At 37.2% G+C, this 23,494-nt stretch overlaps 2 protein-coding genes across 3 annotated transcripts; both read left to right on the top strand.

Annotated features, from left to right (window-relative positions):
• The first annotated feature begins 436 nt into the window (after positions 1-436).
• On the top strand, positions 437-5,552 carry LOC133711051 (uncharacterized). 2 transcript variants are annotated; one of them, XM_062137225.1, is made up of 10 exons: positions 437-581; positions 1,399-1,611; positions 2,447-2,518; positions 3,188-3,277; positions 3,560-3,602; positions 4,053-4,159; positions 4,489-4,584; positions 4,702-4,892; positions 4,975-5,044; positions 5,126-5,552. In XM_062137225.1, the coding sequence occupies exons 2-10, from the start codon at positions 1,432-1,434 to the stop codon at positions 5,234-5,236; spliced, it is 960 nt and encodes a 319-aa protein (XP_061993209.1). In that variant the 5' UTR covers positions 437-581; positions 1,399-1,431; the 3' UTR covers positions 5,237-5,552. The 2 variants fall into 2 exon arrangements, with proteins under 2 accessions (XP_061993209.1, XP_061993208.1); XM_062137224.1 differs by lacking the exon at positions 2,447-2,518 and adding an exon at positions 2,342-2,413 and having other exon boundaries at positions 442-581.
• A 7,436-nt stretch (positions 5,553-12,988) lies between these two features.
• Positions 12,989-23,047, top strand: LOC133708342 (myosin-1-like). The gene is made up of 24 exons (XM_062133800.1): positions 12,989-13,346; positions 13,873-14,273; positions 14,676-14,777; positions 14,865-15,008; positions 15,106-15,256; positions 15,366-15,393; positions 15,959-16,124; positions 16,338-16,401; positions 16,521-16,534; positions 16,618-16,702; positions 17,047-17,150; positions 17,255-17,393; positions 17,900-18,018; positions 18,206-18,358; positions 18,442-18,531; positions 18,929-19,006; positions 19,530-19,688; positions 19,910-20,116; positions 20,405-20,610; positions 20,709-20,844; positions 20,992-21,121; positions 21,220-21,366; positions 21,611-21,678; positions 22,039-23,047. Exons 2-24 carry the CDS (start codon positions 13,896-13,898, stop codon positions 22,696-22,698), a joined length of 3,528 nt encoding a protein of 1,175 aa, XP_061989784.1. The 5' UTR covers positions 12,989-13,346; positions 13,873-13,895; the 3' UTR covers positions 22,699-23,047.
• Positions 23,048-23,494: the final 447 nt, after the last annotated feature.

Raw genomic sequence — 23,494 nt, 5'->3', positions numbered from 1 at the left:
ATTCAGATGAAATCTTTATCTGTTTTTTTTTTTTTTTTTTTTTTTTCACACATACACAGAAACAGTTTCTATTTACCTTAAATTCAGATAATCATGATTGGTAAAGACTTTTTTTGTGCATGGTTTCTTAAAGCTTGTGCTTTGGACTATCCAACCAAGAGAATCACCAGAGTTTGTTTTTACCCAAAAGGCCCTGTTGCTATCTAATATCACCAAATTATGCAACATTCTTGTTGTGAATATCATCTGTTCCTAACACTGAGATATATTGTCCAGTATTGATCATTTGGGTGAGAGACTCAATCGCAAGTGAGAGGTTCTGAGAGTACTAATTGTTGCAGTTTTGAGCTTGTCAATGTAGTCAAAAGAAAACACTGAAAATAACAAGTTTACTAATGGTTAATTAGGACGGAGGAAGTAAATGGACCAAGCAGAACCAGAAGGCCCGGGAGGCACTTTGACTCAAAAAGAATTATCATAAACTAGAGGCTTTTAAGTGTGGGCCAACTTAACCCGAGCCCGACGAAGAGAGACATAAAAGCAAGAGGGAGAGAGACGTCTCCGTAGTCAGTCCGCCAAAGGTGAGGAACCTGCAACCAAATGATCTGCTTCCCTTCAACTTTAATTCTATGTCTTCTTTATGTTTTCATGTTCGCCATGCATTTATTTTACAAAAGCGTGATGCGATTTTATCTATTCTCAATGCTCGCTCACTTGGTTCGTTATATGAATTGAATTTGCCCATCTCATGTTCAATTTCTTGTACTGGGTGGTTTTGATGCATGTTATTGGTTAGGTCACTTGCTCATAACTCTTCCTCTCTCTCTCTTTTTTAATACAACACAGCACCAACTAAGCCGCTCCTGGTGATTTTCCAAAAATTCTAATCACTTTTGATTACAAATCTTTTGGAAAGGACCAAATCTTTTCTGCTGTTGAGCTATAATGGGGTGATAGAGAAACCCAGATTGTCAATCAATTCTGGGATTCAAACCTATCAATTGATATTCAATATGTTAAACATCCACTGGAAAAAAAAAAAAAAAATGTGTCTTTGTGTGTGAGCAGGAATTTCTAATGTTGCTAAATTGTGAAATTATGAACTTGTTCTTGTTTGTACAAGTGTGCCAAAAGAGAAGATCGTGCACCAGTTACTACATTCACAGCTGGTTTGGTTTTGTAGATTGCCAAACAAACTTAAATTTTGTTACTTTTGTTCCATAACAGCCCATAATTAACAGTTTGTCGCTCTTTTGGTAATGGGCACGTCAAGTAAATATTAATCTCAATATTTGGTTTCCGTTTTCATTTCCATTTGTCTAATGTTTCTGTTTTGACCTATTACTTCCAATTAAATTTGTATCTTCAATCTGAAATCTTGATACCTGACTTGTGTAGTGAGAAAAAGTGAAGTGAGGAGATTTGCAATTAATGGCAAATCGGTCCCAGTCCCTTTCAATAAATGTACCGTATGGAGGTCCAAGCGTTTCGGCACCAAGCATTGCTGGAGCTCAAGCAAACAAGGATCGGAAAATGGCATCAGCGGAGCTCTTGGTGCTTGACCTAAGTAATCCAGATCTTCGAGAAAATGCGCTTCTTGAACTTTCTAAGGTGAGCTACACCAAGCTTTGGATCTATCACTTATTATATCAACAGTCAAGTGTCAAGTCTGCTCGGTATTTTGGGATTTTGTTGATCTTTATTAATGTCAATGCTTTCTTTGTTCCATGTTTGTTTATAGAGATAACTACCAAAAGTAAGGGTGGCAATGTCTGACACAAAACGATGACATGACTCAGACCCGACATGAAGTTACCACCCTATTTTGACACAATAAAAATGCTTCAACAATATTATTTGGCGAAAAATGATAAACTTTTTTCGATCTTTATATGTATTGTATGAGTCATTGTATAGGGTGACTTTTAGTTTGAAACATATGTCAGTTTTTTCTGAAAACAACATGATTATAAATGGGTCAATCGAATTGGCATCCTTTCCAAATGATTGAAGGTTCCTTTGTTATCCACACAGTGAAAGGTGCAGAATTTCAGCATTTTCTTTATTACATAAGGTCTTTTAAACTACTTGGAGCAGCTTGTTAAAAATGTTTTATGGTAAACTAATCCGCATACTTTCAACAGATATATGTTATATGTTTATGATTGTACAATTTTTTTTTTTTTCACGAGATATTCAAGTTAATTATTCTACATGGATTGCATGTCAGAGCCCTCTTTTATTTGTACTTATGTTTTTTCCTTTAGGTCATAATGCAATTAATATATACTACATTGGTATGCTGCCATATAAACTGTGTGTCTTTGGTTTTATTTTTTAGAACAAGGAATTATTTCAAGATTTGGCTCCTTTCGTGTGGAAATCTTTTGGTACTATTGCTGCACTCATACAGGTAACTTGTGTTTCTTTCTGTTTTTATTTATAGAAGAGAGATTTTTTTCAAGATTTGGCTCCTTTGTTGTGGAATTCTTTTGGTACTATTTCCGCACTGTTACAGGTATGTTATTTAAATTGGTATACTAGTATAGTGATAATATTTTTGTCTCGCACTTTACTAAATTGGAATTTTAGTATAGCTCCATATCCCTTGAGTGCAAATGTCTCATGTTGAATTTTCACATGGTTTCGTAGGTCTGAACATAGCTAGAAGCCTAGATCGACCACTCAAGGACAGAGCCAGAGTTTCAATTTGGCATTGCCTAGGGACATAGTTGGCTGGGACATAGTTGGCCTGTGAGCTAATAATAGATTATGAAAAAGTCTTTAAAATTTTTGGTCTAGGCTATAGCCCATATAACCTCTAAGAACCTCTGTCCTTGCAACCACCTGAGGAATACTTTGGGCAAAATATAAGTGTATTAATACTGCTGCTCCTTTTACGTACTTCTTTGTAATTTGTTATATGGAAATAGCTGAGGTATACCACTGGGGAAGCTTTTTATGGTTAATTGTTAGTCTAAGATGTATATGAATTATTTTGCTAGATAGATCAGACAGTTTCTTGAAGTGGCATATTGAGAAATTTATTGTGTTGATTTGTTATCCATGCACATGCTTCTGTGCTCTGTACATACCAACTTGGATTTAGGATTTAGATGCTTACTGCAGTTATTTACTCTTTTTTATTAATGCGGTTCCCTTATGTGGATTGCATTTATACTTGCAGGAGATAGTTTCAATATACCCTGTTCTGTCACCACCAAATCTGACTCCGGCACAGTCAAATCGAGTTTGCAATGCTCTTGCTCTTCTTCAGGTCACATTCTTTCCTTTTGCTAGTTTCTAATTTTTGTTATATTATAATCGTTACATCAGACTTGCTTGTTTTGTCTGTATTCATTGAAATGAGAAGCTCATTCTGACTCATAGCTTAGTGATGATCACATGGATGGGCTTCTAATTCTGCTAGTAGCGTTATTTTCTGGCAACAGCCATTGGACAGTCATAGACTTTAAAGATCAATTTTTCTTTTGTCAGTTACTGTTCATGAGTTCTTCTGACTAACAATGCTCTTGTCAAATCTTCTATTTGCTACCAGTGCGTGGCTTCCCACCCAGATACAAGGATGCTGTTCCTCAATGGTAAGTTGGCCTTTGATCTGTTTCAAGTTGTCTTACTTGTCACGTGGTGGAATATTGATGTATGACAAGAAACAGGCTGTTATTTTCCCTATGACATCTCCATTTTGTGAATTTAAAGATTGTGGCTTATGCCCCTACCTTCTTGAACTTTCTCTTTCATTAAATTTTCAGTCCACTAAATAAGCTTCTACATACTGAACAGTTTGATTTATTTCTTTATGAAGCATGGATAGGGATATATTATGATGTACATATTAGGGAATATCTAGACATAGTATCTAGGTACTTAATCACTGAATGACTGCCAATATTTAGGTGGGAATCAAATACATCCCTTTTATGTTATGTATACAGTCTTCCCCTTTTAATGGGTGCTTAAATGTGCTTATTCATGATAAGCTGTTATATGTGTTATGCTTATTTAGTGATAAGCTGTTATTTGTGTTGCAGCTCATATACCCTTATATTTGTATCCTTTCCTCAATACAACGAGCAAGTCAAGACCATTTGAGTACTTGAGGCTTACAAGTTTAGGTGTCATCGGTGCCTTAGTCAAGGTACTCTTTTCTTGGATAACTTCTTGATCATTTCCTTCTTAGGTCAAACTTTCACCCAGTTTTGGGAATTGATTTTGCATACTGGCTTGGCTGCTTAATTCTTTTCAAAATATATGTAACTAGTACTTCTATAATCTTCTTGTAAATTTTTAATTAAGACTAGATGCCATTGTCTTCTGTCTCTCCCTCTTGCATGGAGGCATGCAGAGACACAGATAATGGATGATGATATAGTATTCTGCACTTGTTACTTAGTTTTTGTTCTTAAGTTTCTTATGATTCCATAACATGTTTCTTTTCTTTTTCTGTTTTCGTTCTTTTTTTGTCAGGTTGATGATACAGAAGTTATTAGTTTCCTCCTGTCAACAGAAATAATTCCATTGTGCCTTCGTACTATGGAAATGGGCAGTGAACTCTCAAAAACAGTTGAGTGCCCTGATTATTTCATGTAAAGTGTCCTGATTATACTGTATTAGGCCCCTTCCCTCTTACATGGGGATGGTTCAGAAGTACTTGTCTGACAAATGGTCTTGTTATGGCAGGTTGCCACATTTATTGTTCAAAAGATTTTGTTGGATGATATGGGCTTGGATTATATTTGTACAACAGCAGAGCGGTTTTTCGCAGTTGGTCGAGTGTTAGGGAACATGGTTGCAGCACTTGCTGAGCAACCCTCATCACGCCTACTGAAACATATAATTCGATGTTATCTTCGATTGTCAGAAAACCCAAGGTACTGACTCTTTTTTTCCTATGCCCTTTAAGTTTTCTCTTAGTGCTCTAACAAACTTGTTCTTTGTTCTTTTGTTGTGCAGGGCTTGTGATGCTTTAAGAAGTTGCCTTCCAGATATGTTAAGAGATGCTACTTTTAGTACTTTCCTTGTTGTAAGTATTTCTTTTATTCATTCTTCTTGTCACTTTTAAAAAGATTTTAATAATAATTCTGACAGTCATACTCATCTCCAGGAAGATCCAACTACTAGGAAGTGGCTGCAATTGTTGCTCCAAAATGTTGGAGGGAGCCGGATTCCTTCGCTACAAGCTGGGGGAGGATTTGATCACATGATGCTGAATTAAAGTTATTGCATCGTTCACATTCTGGGGAGGATTCAGTCACATGATGGTGAATTAGTTATGTGCATTGTTCTTTCAGGACTGTCTCACTGTTGCATTGACCGTCCATGCAACAGCATAGACTGTGTCCTATTCTCTTGTTATTTATTTATCTTACTGTTACTGCATAGCATAATTAGCTTCTTGTAACCAAGAATGCCTGGTCTTAAAAACCAGGCATCTAATATTTCACCTTCCGGGACCAATTGTTACATTGTAATTTAGACTTGTTATTGCTATTGAGTATTAACTAAGCTGCATCATGAAGAATGCAAAAGTGGACTGGTACTGCTTTCCATCTGGGAAGACTAGTTCTAGGCTTCTAGCTACCGGTGTCATACCTTGGTCATTGAAGGTTTCACCTTATGGACTCGGGCCCCGTCTGAGACTGTTTCGTTTTTAGAAAAAGCAGCTTTTGTCTAAAATTTTAAATTTTATTGTGTTTGGTAAATAAATAAAAAGCAGCTTTAATTGAAAATTACATGTCACTGACAGCAGATTTTAAAAGCAAGTTTAGAGCGTGTTTTAATTGAAAGCAGCTTTAGAAGTTGCTTTCAATTAAAACACGCTCTAAACTTGTTTTATGTACTGACAGCACTTTTAAAAGTATTCTTTATTTTTTTAGGTAAAATGATGATTGCATTAATAGCAAAACGCAGGCCAGAATGGCACAGGTACAACACTTGAAACATTTCCGCTCCTCAATCAGGAGCCTATCAGAACTAGAATATTCTAGCTAGGAATAATAGCACAGAAAAGCTTCCGAAGCCAATGCGCTCAATTGCGGTGCATCAAGAAACTCTTCCTCTTTGGATGTAGAATACCAATATTCTGTAGGCTAAAAACCGGTACAAAGTTTCCTAACACAAGTAATTTATTGTAATTAGACAACTAAAAACATAGGATGGGCCTAGGGCAAAAACACCCCAGCCCACATAGTAAGCCCAAGAGCATCCAAATGGTAGTCCAACTCCAGAGCCCATTTAGCAGACTTGGTCCCATCCCATCAGTCCGGACGACTTGTCGTACGCCACAAAACCAGCGGCACCGCTCCCAAACACGAACCTGTTTTAATTCACAGCTGATTATTTTCACAATACAGCAGCAGCAGTTTTTTTAAAAAAGTTACAGCAATCCCAAAGTAGCCCTTATTCCAGAGTCAGTTACCGGTGTCATACCTTGGTCGTTGAAGGTTTCACCTTATGGACTTATTCCAGAGTCAGTTAACCCAACAACAATGTCTTGTTCACTCCGTTTCGCAGCAGGCCACAAGCCGTAGGCGTGATTGAGGGAGAGGAATTGGGGACTACGAGTTGTGTGGTCGAGCAGTAGAGGTTTGTTAAGGTTTGCTGATAGAAACCGTCTAGTCTTCTTTAAAGCCTCTAGTCCTTGCAATGAGAGGCCAACGCTGAAAGCGTGTAAGAGCTTCGTCACAAGTGTGTATCATCAAGAGGGAAGAAGCAGTGGAGGAATTGGAATTGGAGCCGAGGGATTGGACTATTGGAGTGTGGAAGAGGACCATGTGAAACGAGTGGTAAAAGTCCTTGGCACGGCAGACACGTTCATATGAACAATGTAATTGGCCCTCTTCTTTCTTGAATCCGTTGATGTTTTTTAGCTTCTAGCAAGCGGCCTAGATTCAGCAACACTATTATATGAAGTATGAACCAGCACACAAGAATAACCCGATTTAGGGACCCCATTTTGATTTCTTCACAATTCAATGACGATTTTTTTGTCTCATGGTGTACCGGAGATTTGGTAGCTCCTTTAGAAAGTTATGTTCAGGCCTTTTGGTTGGACTCTTGTTGTAAGTGGCCTATTAGTGGCTCCTATTTGTATCGTTCATACCGCTTGTAACATCTTCTGTATGAATGCACTCATTTGATCAAAAAAATGGTTGTGAATGTCGATTTATGAATAAGGCTAGTGCTGATGAGAAATTGATTGATTCTTTCTTCATTTTTTTCTTCTTCCTATTTTAATTAATCTCGGATGAACAAAGGAAAAGGGTATGGGAGCTTCTTTTCTTATTTGTACAGCTTAGTTGCTTTGATATGCGCAAAGACAATGTTGAGGGAACATTCTTGCATGCATGTGTTATGAATGTTGTTTCATTAACACAAATCTAAGTAACGGTTAACTATCTAACCACTTGGGAATCCCAGGTGACATGTAGATTCTTGCTTGCAGTGAAATTAACTAATTAAGAAGGAATATTATGTGGTACGACTCATTTCTTAACTTGGTTAGGAGATAAAACGACCAATATAATCGTAATGAAGCCCATCTCATCTACAAAGGTGCTTATGCCTCCCAGTCCCAATATAGTTGAGCTAGAAATCTGAAGCAATTCCATATTTTCTACTACATGGTACATACCTATATTGGGGTATGGTATATACTATATAAGACTAAATTCTGCTTACTACCCTGTACTTTCAAGGGTTCATCATTTCAGTCCCTGCACTTCTAATTTAATCAGAAAAGTCCTTGCATTCTCCAATTTTATCAAATCGATCCAATCCGTCACAACTCCATCAATTTTCGGGGAAAATTTCCAAACTACCCATTTGCATTCACAACACTGACGCGTCGGCGAGTTGTCTAGTGATGGGAGTTTGGGAATTTTCCCTGTGAGAATGTCTCACGTCAGCATTTTAACAGCGAAAATTGATGGAATAGTGACGGATTGGATCGATTTGATGAAATTGGAGAGTGCAAGGACTTTTCTGATTAAATTAGAAGTGCAGGGACTAAACTGATGAACCCTTGAAAGTACAAGGTAGTAAGTAGAATTTAATCCTACTATATATTAGCTAGTTTTAGTTTCTAGTTATGCATACTTATATATGTACGAATATGTACATGTACTCGATCGAAACTAATCGTCACATGCAATAATAGTATGTAGAAACTAGAACTTTCCGGGTATATATTACTAATATTAAAGTAGGCAGGCTGGCTGGATTATGTGCATGGAATCTTCCTGTTGGCCCTTTGTGTTTGTGGTTGTTCTAAGACTTGAGATGGAGAGAAGATTAATTAGAATGGAAGCAAGATATATATGGCCCAATTTCGATTAGGCTACTCGATGACTTGATGAGTCTGTCACAAGCCACTTCTTTCAAGTCATCAAGTCATGGTAATCTAATTAACTAATCTAATGATCTTGAATCCTCATGATCATTCATGGACACACCTAGCTACATACGTCTCTCGTATAAATGCAACTATCACACATTCACACTCGATGCAGGGCAGGCGGGGGATCGATATAGTTGCTAATTTCATGAGAAATTAAGGAGGTGGCACCGGGCAAATAGTTGCTATGACTTTTAAAGGCAGACGTCGACCTCTAGCTAGATAGCTTTTCTTTTCCGATCCCCCCATATGAAAAAAGCAGGTTAGCAGGGCATATACAGCTATATATAATGCATGCACTAGTTGCTCTTTGAGCTTTAATCTTTAATAATTGAAGGCAGGCTAGCTAGCTAGGTCCTCCAACAGGATTTGGTTTGATTTAATTTGGTTTCAGCTCCATGGATCTCTCTCATCCCTCGTGCCCATGCCAAACTCGATCCCTTCGTCTCTCTTTTACTTCAATTTCTTGATCATATATGTACTCTGTTCGGTCCTATCAGCCAGTCACTATCATGCTCATCACTATCACTATATGTATGCATTATATATATATATATATATATATATATATATGTCATTAACAGTGAAAAACACATCAAGCTATAGCACATTTGAAGAAGATGGATCACGAAGAATAATATCTAAGAACGTAGCTCTCAATCTTTGATGATGGATCGTAAATATTGTACACGTTCCTGTAAGTATAACCATAGAGCCATACAGGAGTCTTGATCCATCACCCACTAGCTAGCTACTACTTGGTACTTGATTGAAGATGAATTAATAAAGCTAGCTAGCTAGCTAGTTCCGATTACTAGAATAAACATACAAGATTACTATGGTTTGGTCCAACCCAACGGCCGGATTTATGTGACATTACATAGAATTAATATGCATGAAACCCATGAATTCATGAATATATATTATTGATACGTAGTGCAACACTACAACACTAGAACCTAGCTTGATCGTTAACGAAAGAAGAAAAGAAAAGAGATCGGATGGACAGAAGAACATGGCAGGCCTAGACAGAGACAGAGAGAAAAAGCTCCGTATATAATTAATTGTGATCGAAGACATTAAATTAAAGATGATAAGTAAGAAGGGTCCGTGGTAGCTTGGTAGGGTACGTGAATGAATATATCATATATGAGTGATGTGTGGCAGGCCAGGCAAACTTAGACGACGCGCGTCTCTACTGATCTCATCGATCGATGTAAATTAATTAACATTCATTCTCACGATCTGTGCATGCCAAACAATGATCCATCACTCTCTCGAATTAGAAGGCCGGCGACTAAGACACTGCGCGCATGAGTTTGATTCATTATTAATTAAGGATGCTAAGCTAGCTTCCTGTAATTAACATGTAATGCATCTTCATTAAGATATTAACCCATGCCCTTCACTAGTAGTCACTACTCACTAGTCCGATCTATTCATTAATTTTTGGAATATTAGCTTGTAAATTAATTGACCTTGCTGAAAGGCTAAAATGGCCAATAAAATAAATTGAAAATGATTAATTGGGTGATGCGTGTGGTCTCCGATCACTTATTTAATTGACCGAGAAACATATATGCCTTCCTGCATCGATCTAGCTACTGCTCGTACGCTGTTATACGTGTGTATATATATATATATATATATATATATGGACACATGCCATCATCTGGCTCTGCTTATTCCTGCTTGTTGTCTAGGTCAAATGTTTGACCACTAACCACCACACATGCAATTATGCAGGTAGCGCTAGCTATATGAAAATTCAAACAAATGGAGCTGAGAGATCTGGCACACACCTACGTACAAGTTAAGTTATATTTTAGGCTCATCCCCCAATCTGTTTTCCACTTGGAGCTAGCTCAGACCCTCCATCCATCATTCATGCATATAATTAGTAGAGAAATTCTTGCATAGGTGCTGCCGCACCACGTGGCGGTGCGGCCCTCCAATCAAAAATCAGAATTTTTTCTTCATTTTCCGAAACTGCTCATGCTTTTTAAATGTACAATATCTAAAAGACCATTCTGCTGAGCAGTGATTGGTCTGCCGCACCACGTGGCGGTGCGGGTGCTCCACGCAAGTCTTTCTCATAATTAGTATGTCATTCTCTTTTATTTTCATTCCCCGATTCTATGACAATATTATCTTTAATTCATCTCTAATCAAATATTATCGTATAGATACAGGATTCTCGTTCATCCAAGGACATATATAGATTTCATTTCTGCCATATATGAACACTTTCAAATTAGTGTATGATCATATATTTTCCGACGATATATATATATATCTTGCTTAAAGATAGAACCTAGATAGCTAACAAGTAATTGATGATCCGGATATATATTTGATTAGGGATAGTGAATGCATCAATCAGAGTTGGGAGAGGGGACAGCCCGAGCGCATCGATCAGACCTTACGCATGCAGCTAACATATGCCGGCTTTTGCCTTTTTTTGTTCCAAAGGTGTTGGCCTGCCGCCATCCATCACATGTTCTCCTGCGCACTTCCACGCCGTCCGATCCCTATCCCACTACTACTCTCTCCATTTTCCGTTCTTCCACAAACAAACTCCTTTGACCCTTCTCTCATCTTCCCAACTCTCTATTTACTTATTTTATTATTTTCATATACACCTAATTAAATCATTTCTTTTCTGGCAAATACCTACTTAATTACTTAACAACCCTTTCATTTCTCCAATTAACCACATTGCCCCTCCTGTCCTTAAATTTATATGCTTTTGGGTAAAGAAAATATTATAGTGTATAGGGGTCATCATGGGCCGGGCTAGGGCTGGTCCTACCTTAAATTTTAGGACTTAGGGCCGGGTCGGGCCGGGCCTAGTCAAAGTTAACAAAATTTAGGGCCGGGGCTTAAATATGCTAACATTTACCCGCCCGAACAGCCCGAGCCGCTAGGGTTGAAAGGGCGGGGTCGGGCCGGCCCTCCGAATATTCAATTAACTATGTCTCTAAATCTCCCAAAATTAATTGTTATTTAACAATGAAAACAAAAATTAGAGAAAATAAAGCTTAGGAAATCAATTACAAAAAAAGAGATAAGTTGTATGTTATAGAAAAAAGATAAACATATTTCAAAAAATAGAAAAAATAAAAAATTATTAGGTTGGGCGGGCTCAAATGGGCCGGGCCGGGCTTCATTTGCATGGCCCATACCCTACCCTATTTTCAGGTCGGGCCGGCCCGCCCTAATGCAAGAGCCGGGTAGGGCTTCAGCCCTACGGGCCGGGCGGACTTAGGGCCAAATGATGACCCCTAATAGTGTATTGAGAGATAATTAACGAAATTGAAAAAAAAAAAAAAAAGTCTCCACGAATTGATATAGACATGCTAGCTAGGTGGTTGGTCTTGTGGGTGAAGGTTAACAAATGTACGTGCACCTCTAGCTCATCACCAGTTCATCTCTTGCCAATTGTGAAATTTAGAGGGTGGTTATTCTTATTTAGAATGGGACGAGACTTATTCTAGCAATATATAGTGTCGCATAGACCATCTTTTTCATGAATTACTCTAGTACCTTTTTATGTATTTGTTCATCATGACAATACTTATTGTTCATTGCAATCAAAGATCACTAAAAATAAATTGGTCTCAATTTTTTTAGTGATAGACCTTTGACTCTTTCACACTTTTATAAACATAATCCTTTGTGATCACACTTGCTCATTGCATGCCAGTGTTGACATTGGTTGTTGTTTCCTCGTCGAGTACTTATAGCATATTTAACAACTTCTCTACAAAATTCATATTAGACCGTGCAATCAATGCTACATGATTTTGAACAACAAGATCGTAGGATTTTTGTTGCTTTCTTTGTATGCTTTGCAAGCAAGCCCCATACTCTATTTTGTTCAATGCGATGGAGCTAAAAGCACGTTACGATTATCTCTTGAAGCCTTAACTTTCTCCTCAGAGGTTATTGTTATAAATGAAGACTCTATAGGTAGTATGAGTTATTATTTTCTAATTTTTTGCTTTTTTATAAGAATTAATTAGTGTTGTGCTCAATAATATATATATACCATATAGAGTTAATCTCTTAACTGAAAAAACATGAATCTATATATACTATTAATCTTTCGTTTTATTTTCGACCATATTTTGACTTGTTGAACTAAAAATTGAAATTTAAGACATGAAAAAAAACAAGCAGTGCATAACTCATAATTACAATTTTACTAAATAATCTGACAAATGATTATCCTCTTATTGTAATTGCAAAATAGTAACTGAAGATCGATAATCTGCTAAGGATGGATATCCTCAAAATTGGATGGACATGCATCCCCAAAATTGGAATTGCTATATATCGATCATGACCAGAAAAATGACACGCAGGCAGAATCTTTAAAAAAAAATTTAGGATACATGCTTGGCATTTGTGCGAGATGACAGGGTCAACACCGTCAGTTCACTTTGGATTTCACAAACCGCTGAAAATCTTGGTTTTAACTTTTAAATTCGGTTGGTGCCAAAGCCCCGAAATTTAAATACCATAAAAATGAAATGAATTCAAAAATATTTAAAAAATTCGATATTTTTTCTCTTTGTATGATGGATTCATGTGGGTGAAACAGAGAAAAGAAGAGCCAAAAAAGCAACCAGCTTCTGCTCTCTCTCTCTCTCGCCCATTTTCTCTTCTCACTTTTCTGGGAATCCGAGCTCTCGTACCAGTACAGTGTCAGACTCACACTCGCCATCTCGATTGCTCTTCGCAAGCCTCGCCTCGCTCTCAAGATTATTAGGGTTTCTTCGCATTATTCTCTCTCAACTTCTTCCTCCCCTGGTCAAGACCTTTTCAAACTTGTTCAACACTGGCTCTGACCACACTTTTAGGGCATTATTTGACGATTGCTTCCAGCAAGCAAAAATCTCGGAGGCGGATTCACATTTTCTCTGAGGTAAGCGGATCGATTTGAGTTGTTTGGAGTTTGATTTTGTCTTTGTGTACGAATGAAGAAAAAAGGTAGGTAGGTAATCTGAGTTTGCTGGTATTTTGATTCCGGTCTCTTATTATTATGGTCAAGAAATCGGCCTGGTTGAGTTGACTAGAATTTTGTTGCAATTGTATTTTTCTCTCTTGTTATTTCGATTCTCTCAGCAGCAACCAATGAAATGCAATGAAGAGGAGAAAAGATCTGCTATTATCAAAATTGCATCTCTGAATTTAAAAGTTGGTTTAAGATGAGATTGCACTCGATTGTTTCGTGGTATCGATTTGTAAGTCACCATTGACAGACTTGAACATGTCAATGGTGACTGATTAGGGAAGAGCACTAGAGTCTCAGAGTCTGTGTCTCGAAATTATGGTCCCCGCCATTAACTTCTTCATCCGTGGGGCCTTTGTTAAAGTTTGGGATATCCCTTTTATTTGTTGAAAAAGTAAGCCTTTTGATCTCAGTTTTTATGTGGTGTTTGATCTTCTAGGTTGCAAAAGCTCTTTGGGGAAAATGTCACAGAAATCTAGGTCCACACCTTCCTTCCAGTCAATCAAATCATTGCCTGGTGATTTTAGGTTCTCAGGCGCACCGGCTTCTGATCGATTTGGAGATGACGATAATTTCAGAAATAGTAATATCATCTCCTCCAGTATTCCAGAAAATGGTGAACTAAAGGATAGCATTGCTGAAGGTAGTCCCGGGGGGCCTCTTGGTGACATGGACCAAGTAGTTGATGATTCACCATATACCGGCAACACTGTCTCCACTGAAGACAGGCAGTCAAGTGTTGATGAGGACCTGGATTCTGTAACTCCACCTTTACCCTCAATATCTTCATTTCGCACAGAACGTCGGTGGGGTGACACCACGTCATATGCTGGGAAGAAGGTATTTAATTATGCAATTGAAAAATATGAACCTAAGTTTTCTTGGTAGATCAAAAAAAATATTGAGGATTTCTGGATTGCTGCAAATCAGGATGTTTATTTTGCTCTTTGCTCTGGTTAGCTTGCATATATTGTTTAATGTATTCATATTTCACATACACAATCATGTACATGCAAGTGTGCTGCATGATTATACATGCTACACTTGTTAGTCTTACTTCAATACTTTTCGGTGTCCCTGAAAATGCATCTATATATCTATTCTGCTTCTTTGGGCAGCAGATAAAGCCTTAGGATTACCAGATATCCAGTGTAGTTATCTGATGATTGTTTTAAGTTGATTTAATTTACTGCCTATTAGTATATATTAATATTTCTTACACGTTAGCTGTTCTTATTTCAGAAGCTACAATCTTGGTACCAGCTTCCAAATGGGAATTGGGAACTGGGGAAAATATTGTCAACTTCAGTCACTGAAACTGTTATATCACTGCCTAACGAGAAGGTATGTGACCTTTTCATAAGTATGGATATATGATGTTATGATTACAGTTTGGTGTAGTAAGTGATTTCAATTTTGTTTCACATGTAGGTTATAAAGGTAAAAACTGAAGATTTGGTTCCAGCAAATCCTGATATCCTTGATGGTGTGGATGATCTCATGCAACTTAGTTACTTAAACGAACCATCAGTGCTGTACAATCTTCAGTATAGATACAATCGAGATATGATTTATGTACGTGTTTAGCTTGGATTTCAGTTTAATTTGAACTCCTCTTCTGAACTTGTCACCTTTTAAGTAATGTCTTATTGGGTATAATGGTTGATTTCAGACAAAAGCGGGACCAGTGTTGGTTGCTATCAACCCCTTTAAGAAAGTTTGTTTATATGGGAATGAATACATTGAAGCATATAAGCGTAAAGCTGTTGATAGTCCACATGTATATGCCATCACAGACACAGCCATCCGAGAAATGGTTCGAGGTGGCTTTTCTATACCATAATTTACATAATTGAATTTTTCAGCAGTTCAAACCATATATTTGAGATGCTGTTAATCTGTATATTCTAACCTTTTTTTTCCCCCTTTCAGATGAAGTAAATCAATCGATAATTATAAGGTCAGTAAAATATGACTTGCATTTCTTACGTCAATTTAATTTATAATTGCACTTTTGGATGTCAATTCTATGTCTTTTTAATGACCTATCTCACTTGCTTAATGTCCACATCTGTATGAATTGAATCCGATCTTTAAATTATTGAATGAATCACTGTTGCCTTCTCGGTCATGTGAGCATGACTCACAACTCATACACTTACAGTTGTCAAGATGAATAATCTGGTTCAATCACCGCCTTTTAAGACAGAATTTTGTGGATCGTTTTAGTTACTGCTTTCCACATCTGTATTGACAAGTGTAAAAAGAACAAAAAAACTATTTTCATTCTATTTTCTTATTAAAACATCTATCTAGCAACCCTTCCATTGTCCAGATCACTGTCTCATATGAAAATTAACTCTTCTTAATCTAAGTAATTCCATTTTTTTCATTTTATAAAGTAACACTTGATGGCATGGGATTTCTGTGTCCATAACGAATGCTTTATTTGAATTTAGGTGTTTTATAATTTTCTTCTGCTTTTAACATTGAGACCTTATCTTTTATTTTTCTTGTACGTCCAGTGGGGAAAGTGGAGCAGGAAAAACTGAAACTGCAAAGATAGCAATGCAATATTTGGCCGCACTTGGAGGTGGAAGTGGAATAGAACATGAAATATTGAAAACTAATCCGATACTAGAAGCCTTTGGTAATGCAAAAACATTAAGAAATGACAACTCAAGTCGCTTTGTAAGCCTCCCATTTTTTCTCATTAATGCTGTCTCTTTTATTTATAATTATATTTGCATCCATTAATCATCTACTAACAATCTCCTTCAACTATTCCTATTTTATCCCCGTTTGCTTCATTCTTTTGCTCTTTTAATTTTAACATTAAAAGAATCAACTAAAGATACAAGGATGTCCCTTGATGTAGTGTAACTCTGAGAACATATAATGCAGGGAAAATTGATTGAAATCCACTTTAGTGAAACTGGAAAGATATCTGGTGCCAACATTCAAACTTGTAAGTTCACTTGTACTTCTGGAGTTCCTGGGTGAAGTTGTATTTGCTTACATACATACATACATAAACAGATGTTTAATCTGACTTGTTCTTTTGTCTGCTGCCGCTGTATGTGACAGTTTTGCTTGAAAAGGTAATTATTCCTCCCTCTGGTCTTTGATTCTGATCTGTTTAATTTTTTATACAAATCATTGATAGATTGAATTTTTTGAACAGTCTAGAGTCGTCCAATGCACTGAGGGAGAAAGGTCATACCATATATTTTATCAGCTGTGTGCTGGAGCTCCACCTGCTCTTAGAGGTTATTATTGGCACTTATCTTTGCTAGCAGTTTTATATGTTTCAACACGACTTAGTATATTGTCCAATACCTTATATTTTGATTGTTATAATCCATGTTGCCCTCAAACCAATTTATTGTGTCTTCTATTATAGGTTCAGCTAAATACTTACGACAATCACAAACACCTAGCACACCTGCACAACTTGTAGATGCATGCTTATAACCTAATGTGTGTATTTATAGCTAATGCACAGTATTTTTTGTGTATTGGCTGGATTTAAAAGTTCAACTATTTTTATTGCCAAATTATGTTCTTTTCCAATACCATTTTCATTTTTTGTTCCCTTGATTGCATGTGACAGAGATGCTGAACTTGAAGAGTGCAGATGAGTACAAATATCTGCAGCAAAGCAATTGTTATTCCATTACTGGAGTTGATGATGCCGAAGAATTTCGTGTGGTCAAGGTAGGTTTTCATTTTTAATTCAACAGATCATCTCTTCCTGTGCATTCATAAAGATATATGACTAGGAATGTGTATTTACATGCATGTGAACTCACTATTTTCAGGAAGCTCTAGATGTTGTCCATATTAACAAGGAAGACCAAGAAAGTGTCTTTGCAATGCTTGCTGCAGTCTTGTGGCTGGGAAACATCTCATTTAGTGTGATTGATAATGAAAATCATGTGGAAGCTGTGGCAGATGAAGGTAACACACTGTTGATGATAGACTGAAAAAAAGAGAGAATCTATATGATAGTTATACTATGTTTTTTACAAGTGGTGTTTGCCATGAAGCATTGTGATTTACAAATCATATCGAACATGCATCCTGTTATGAAGAATATTGAGCTATCTTTGTATGTCTGATAGTTCTCAACCTTCTCTTTGGGGGACTGTGAATTATTTATATGCATGAAATCCATTTGTTAGTTCCCTCCCCAGTGTATAAGTTAACAATTTTAAATTGTCATGTGCTGGTCTCCAAATGGGAAAAAGAACTTTGGTCCTTGGATCTTGTAGGATCTCCAGAATCACAATGTTGAAATCTTAGTAGTGAGAGTAAGTCTCTAAGTCGAACATATATTTTGGGATCATTCAGCTTTACTGAATGGGCTGTAATATTTTAGAGTGTTTAAGTTTACCCTTATAGTTCACTGCCCTTTTTTATTTTCCTGAGTTTTGTGTTCTAAAAGACGCAAATTTCATCTCCAGGTCTGTTTACTGTTGCTAAATTGGTTGGATGTAGCCCGGAGGAGCTTACGCTTGCTTTATCAACTCGCAAAATGCGGGTTGGTAATGACAATATTGTCCAAAAGCTAACACTATCACAGGTAAGAAATGAAAATATAATTCATCTGATATGCATTTAGATGATTAACACATCAGCAGATTCAAAGTAGTTTGGTTCAGTTTCCACTGGGTGGTTCCATTTGGTGTTGAATAGGTTATAAATGGAAATAAAGCCCAACAAAATTGATTGATATCCGGCCATCCTTAACATGTTTTTGCATCTTTCAGGCTGTCGATACGAGAGATGCTTTGGCAAAGTCGATCTATGCATGTTTGTTTGAGTGGTTGGTTGAACAAATTAACAAATCACTTGCAGTAGGAAAGCGGCGTACTGGCAGATCTATTAGCATTCTGGATATCTATGGTTTTGAATCCTTTGATGTACGTTTCATCTAAACTTTCATTGGAACTCTGTCAGTATTTTGCAAAAGTGTTTATAACTTTACATTTGTCTTTTTCTGTAGAGAAATAGTTTTGAACAATTCTGCATTAATTATGCAAATGAGAGATTGCAGCAGCACTTCAATCGCCACTTGTTCAAACTAGAGCAGGAGGTAATCTTCCATATTTCCTTTTCATCAGTATAACTGGTAGAGACAGAGCTTAGTCCCACTTATCATGTTAGTTCATTACATGGAAACGCCTGTGATTCTTTTCTGCTTATCTATAGAGACTTAGTCCTACTTCTGTGTATCATGTTAGTTCATTACATGGAAACGTCTGTGATACTTTTCTGCTTATCTGTTAAGAAAACTATAATAATGAGGTGAAGGAAGGACCAAAGATTTGGTGTTTAGCCAATGATGAAAGAGACTGTGCTTGCCTTGTGTGAACCAAATTCTTAACCAATTCCTGAGTTATTGCTCTGTATTTAGACCTTGAACAAATTAATTGAATGGAGAGCTTTATGAGAGCAGAGACTTATATGTTGGCTGCTATTTTCTTTTTTAGGAATATATCCAGGATGGCATTGATTGGACAAGAGTTGAATTTGAAGACAACCAAGATTGCCTTGGCCTTTTTGAAAAGGTAGTGAACTTGTCAATGATCAGCTTAAGTATATGCATTTCATAATTTGTACTGTACGGTAACTTGTTAACTTCGTGACTGTATAAAAGTTATATTTCGTACTTCATAATCGCTTGTGGCCTCATATAGAAGTTTGACATAATTTATATGTTCATAGTTGTTCATGATATCTATAATTGCACTCGAAGGAAGTAATTGATTGACATCTTGAAAGATAACATAATAATCAAGATTTTCGTGCATGGTTGAGGATTTTATTGTGCAGAAAGATTCCTAATTAATTCTTCATATGTAAGATGACCTAATATATTGCGATTAGGCATGTCCAAATTGTTAGTCAAGTATTTATTGAAGCATAAACTGATGAGCACCTCTTATTTTGCTGGTTTGTGAAGCTTGTACGTTAAGTCACTGTACTTATTCCTTCTCTATGATTGTCCCTTATTTAACTATGAAGTCTAGTGCTTGAAGCTAAATTTTACAGTATCCATTTCTCTGAAACTTCTTACAATATAAAATGCAGAGACCGTTGGGATTACTGTCCCTCTTAGATGAAGAGTCCACTTTCCCAAATGGTAGTGATTTGACCTTCGCCAACAAGCTTAAGCAACATCTGAGTTCTAATTCTTCTTTTAGAGGAGAACGAGACAAAGCCTTTACTGTCAGTCATTATGCTGGAGAGGTACTCCTTGTGATTAGTTCATTTCCAGTGTTATTTATTCTTGTCTTTTGCTACAGGACTTTTATGTTGATTATAGTTAGAACTGAACACGCACAGGGCTCATGTCAGAATACATCAAAACATTCTCTTGAGCTGTCAGATTTTGAACCCAAAGCCTGTCTAGACCATCCTTTACCACCTAAGTAGGCTCGGGTCCTAACAGTCCCCCTTCTTCCACTCAGGTTACATATGACACAACAGGTTTTTTGGAGAAGAATAGAGACTTGCTGCATTTGGATTCCATTCAGCTTCTTTCCTCATGCTCATGCCACCTTCCTCAGATATTTGCATCTAGTATGCTCAATCGATCTGAGAAGCCTGTAGTTGGCCCCTTGCATAAATTAGGTGGAGCAGACTCCCAGAAGCTGAGTGTTGCAACAAAATTTAAGGTATGCTGCTTTTCATTTTTTTAGATTTCTGTACATGATTGCTAAATAAACATGATTATTGGCTCTCAGGATTGTGGTAACATGATCATGTATACTATCTGTCCTTTAAATATGTCACATTCTTGAAAAGTGAATCCTTTCAATAAATGACTTTGGGTGGTAACATGATCATGTATACTATCTGTCCTGTATATATGTCACATTCTTGAAAAGTGAATACTTTCAATAAATGAGTTTGGTTATTTGGCTATTGTATTTTTTGATTCACTTATTTGTGTTGGTGTTTAGAGCCAATTGTTCCTACTGATGAAACGTCTTGAGAACACCACTCCACATTTCATACGTTGTATCAAGCCCAACAATAGTCAATCTCCAGGAATATATGAGCAAGGACTTGTCCTGCAGCAACTAAGATGTTGTGGAGTCCTTGAAGTGGTTCGAATATCGAGATCTGGCTTTCCTACCAGAATGTCTCACCAGAAGTTTGCAAGAAGGTAACAAAAGATAACCTCACTTGTTTCAGCTCTCAGATACTTTATACCTCTCTCCAGCGTCTAATTATTGTTGGTCTGTGTTATTAAATCTTGTATAGATATGGTTTTCTTCTGCTGGAGAATGTTGCATCACAGGAGCCACTTAGTGTTTCAGTTGCTATTCTTCATCAGTTCAATATATTACCAGAGATGTATCAAGTGGGCTATACAAAATTGTTTTTCCGTACTGGACAGGTAAATTTATGTATTTGTGCTTCTTTTTGGGGAAAGTGAAAAATATGTTGTGTTTTACTGTCTTGGTTTGGTGCCAGCTTTTGTGAAGACGGATTCAATATCATTTATAAGTGTCTGATTGAAATGTGGTAAAAAAATCCGGTGCAGATTGGGGTGCTTGAGGATACCAGAAATCGTACACTCCATGGTATTTTACGCGTTCAAAGCTGCTTTAGAGGACACCAAGCTCGATGTTACCTTAAGGAGCTGAGAAGAGGAATCACCACGCTTCAATCCTGTATTGACTTGCTCCTATCTATTTTGGTGAATCATATCATATTTTTGCCAGGAAGCAAACTGGGATATTTGATATATAATTTCAATTACTTCATTCAGTTGTAAGGGGAGAGAAAACGAGAAAGGAGTATGCAGTTTTACTACAGAGGCATAGAGCTGCTGTATTCATACAAAAGCTGATGAAAAGCAGGATTGCAAGGAAGAAATTCATTAACATTTGTGATGCATCAATCGTGATACAATCAGGTATATTAAGCCTTGTCCCTAAACCCTGGAACCTAATAAAAGTTATAAAACAGATAGACATACATTATGATTGTATTCAGAATCAAAGAACTTGTAGCTAATTTTCACATAAGGATGGTAGCAACTGCTTTTTGATCTTATTAACCAAAGTAAAAACATTTAACCTGAAACTTGTGGCTATATTTTATGTCAATGTCTACCCAAATTAGTTTCGTTTGTTTGATTGTCTAAGCTATCTTTGCAGTTTATCGTGGCTGGTTTGTCAGAAGATGCTCAGGAGGTATAGGATTAATGAAACCTGGGAGCACAAAGGTATTCCTTGACTCTTCTAGCTTCCTCATTAGTGCATTATGGCCTTTGCACCTTCACTATATCCTTTGTCTGATCATCAGTATGACCCCTGAACTTGTATGGCTGTCATTTGCACTCTATTGTGTCTGTTCTCAGATTAAGCTCACAATAGCACTCCTCAGGGCCAATTACTGGTCTGGAAATTTTTACTAGATATAGAATCACATGAAAATTTGGCCGACAACTAGACAAGTTTTTTCTGTATCTTTTGTGACAATGGCCTTAAATAATTTTTGAGCATGTGTGGTACTTGTGTGCGCAAATGCACAAGGTTGTCACGCATTCATGCCGAGAATAATTAACAATTAGAATCTCAAACAGGCGAACGAGTCAGATGAGGTGCTGGTCAAATCATCTTTTCTAGCTGAATTACAACGTCGTGTTCTTAAGGCTGAAGCTGCCTTGAGAGAGAAGGAAGAGGAGAACGACATTCTCCACCAACGCCTCCAACAGTATGAGAACCGCTGGTCTGAATATGAGCTGAAAATGAAATCCATGGAAGAAGTATGGCAGAAACAAATGAGATCCCTGCAATCCAGCCTCTCAATTGCCAAGAAGAGCCTTGCCATTGATGATTCTGAGAGAAATTCTGATGCATCGGTCAATGCAAGTGATGATCGCGACTACAGTTGGGATACAGGAAGCAACCATAAAGGCCAAGATAGCAATGGGGGAAGACCCATGAGTGCCGGTTTGAGTGTTATAAGCCGGTTGACTGAAGAATTTGACCAGAGGAGTCAAGTATTTGGTGATGACGCCAAGTTCTTGGTGGAGGTAAAATCTGGTCAAGTTGAAGCAAGTCTGAATCCAGACCGAGAGCTTAGAAGGTTGAAGCAGATGTTTGAGGCTTGGAAGAAGGATTATGGTGCAAGACTTCGGGAGACAAAGGTGGTGTTGACTAAGCTTGGAAATGAAGAGGGTACTGTTGATAGGGCAAAAAAGAAGTGGTGGGGAAGGAGGAACAGCTCGAGGATAAATTAAATTTGTGAGTTGTAGTGAGTGATTGGAAGAAATTGATGATAAAGGAAGAATAGGTCGAGAGAGAGGAAGATTGAGGTCAATGTCAAATAGAAATATCGTTTTATTTAGTTGGGGCTAGTTGTCTTGTGGTTTTGCTAGCCCCTCTTCTATAGTAGGTCAAGGAGTTGCATAGAAATTGTGACGGAGTTTTGTTGTTGCAATCTATATGGTGCCTTGCAGAGCTAGTGGTGTGGGCGATTCCAATATGTACATCTTTTTTATTCATAGTGCAATGGAAGCTTCGCATTACGAATGGTTTCTGTAATATGATGTTCTTTAACCTGCAGTTCAAATTTCAATTGCAACATCACTAGTCACTATTTACTACCACATAAGTTTCATTATGATGTAAAGTTACATTTGACTAATTTGAGGGTGCTAGCAAAGAGAGATTGACATTGTTTCATCAAATGCTTTCAAATGTATATAACATCTCCCGATGAACAATGGATAATTCAAATACTCATACGTAAAGGGGTTTGAAAGCTGGTGTGGTAATGGTGTGTGATGGCGGTGTCGACCTTCAGACAAAAAAGAAGAACAATCCAAAGTTGCAATGCCTAGTCCTTATCAGCTTACACATTCACGGAGAGTAAGGTTCAAATTGTATCCCTAGGCAATTGCTTGCCTGACACATTGGATTCCTGGCCTCTTCCATAACATGACTGTATGACACATTGGCACTAGCTCATTACTCATTTGTTTATGGCTACGATCACTACATTAATCTTTGTCTGGATCAACAAAATATCGTCGT

Source organism: Rosa rugosa, chromosome 5, assembly GCF_958449725.1.
Source record: "Rosa rugosa chromosome 5, drRosRugo1.1, whole genome shotgun sequence".
NCBI lineage: Eukaryota > Viridiplantae > Streptophyta > Magnoliopsida > Rosales > Rosaceae > Rosa > Rosa rugosa.
Note: the sequence above shows the minus strand (reverse complement) of the source record. Positions and strands in the feature narration are given on the sequence as shown.

What these genes read in the sequence shown, in the direction of transcription:
- LOC133708342 (XM_062133800.1), top strand. Translation starts at nt 13,896, where the DNA reads ATGTCACAGAAATCTAGGTCCACACCTTCCTTCCAGTCAATCAAATCA. An exon ending in ATGACAACTCAAGTCGCTTT is followed by an intron (nt 16,125 to 16,337) that starts GTAAGCCTCCCA and finishes CATATAATGCAG; the next exon opens with GGAAAATTGATTGAAATCCA. An exon ending in GTGTTGCAACAAAATTTAAG is followed by an intron (nt 20,117 to 20,404) that starts GTATGCTGCTTT and finishes GTTGGTGTTTAG; the next exon opens with AGCCAATTGTTCCTACTGAT.
- LOC133711051 (XM_062137225.1), top strand. Translation starts at nt 1,432, where the DNA reads ATGGCAAATCGGTCCCAGTCCCTTTCAATAAATGTACCGTATGGAGGT. An exon ending in CGCTTCTTGAACTTTCTAAG is followed by an intron (nt 1,612 to 2,446) that starts GTGAGCTACACC and finishes TTTTATTTATAG; the next exon opens with AAGAGAGATTTTTTTCAAGA. An exon ending in CGATTGTCAGAAAACCCAAG is followed by an intron (nt 4,893 to 4,974) that starts GTACTGACTCTT and finishes TTTGTTGTGCAG; the next exon opens with GGCTTGTGATGCTTTAAGAA.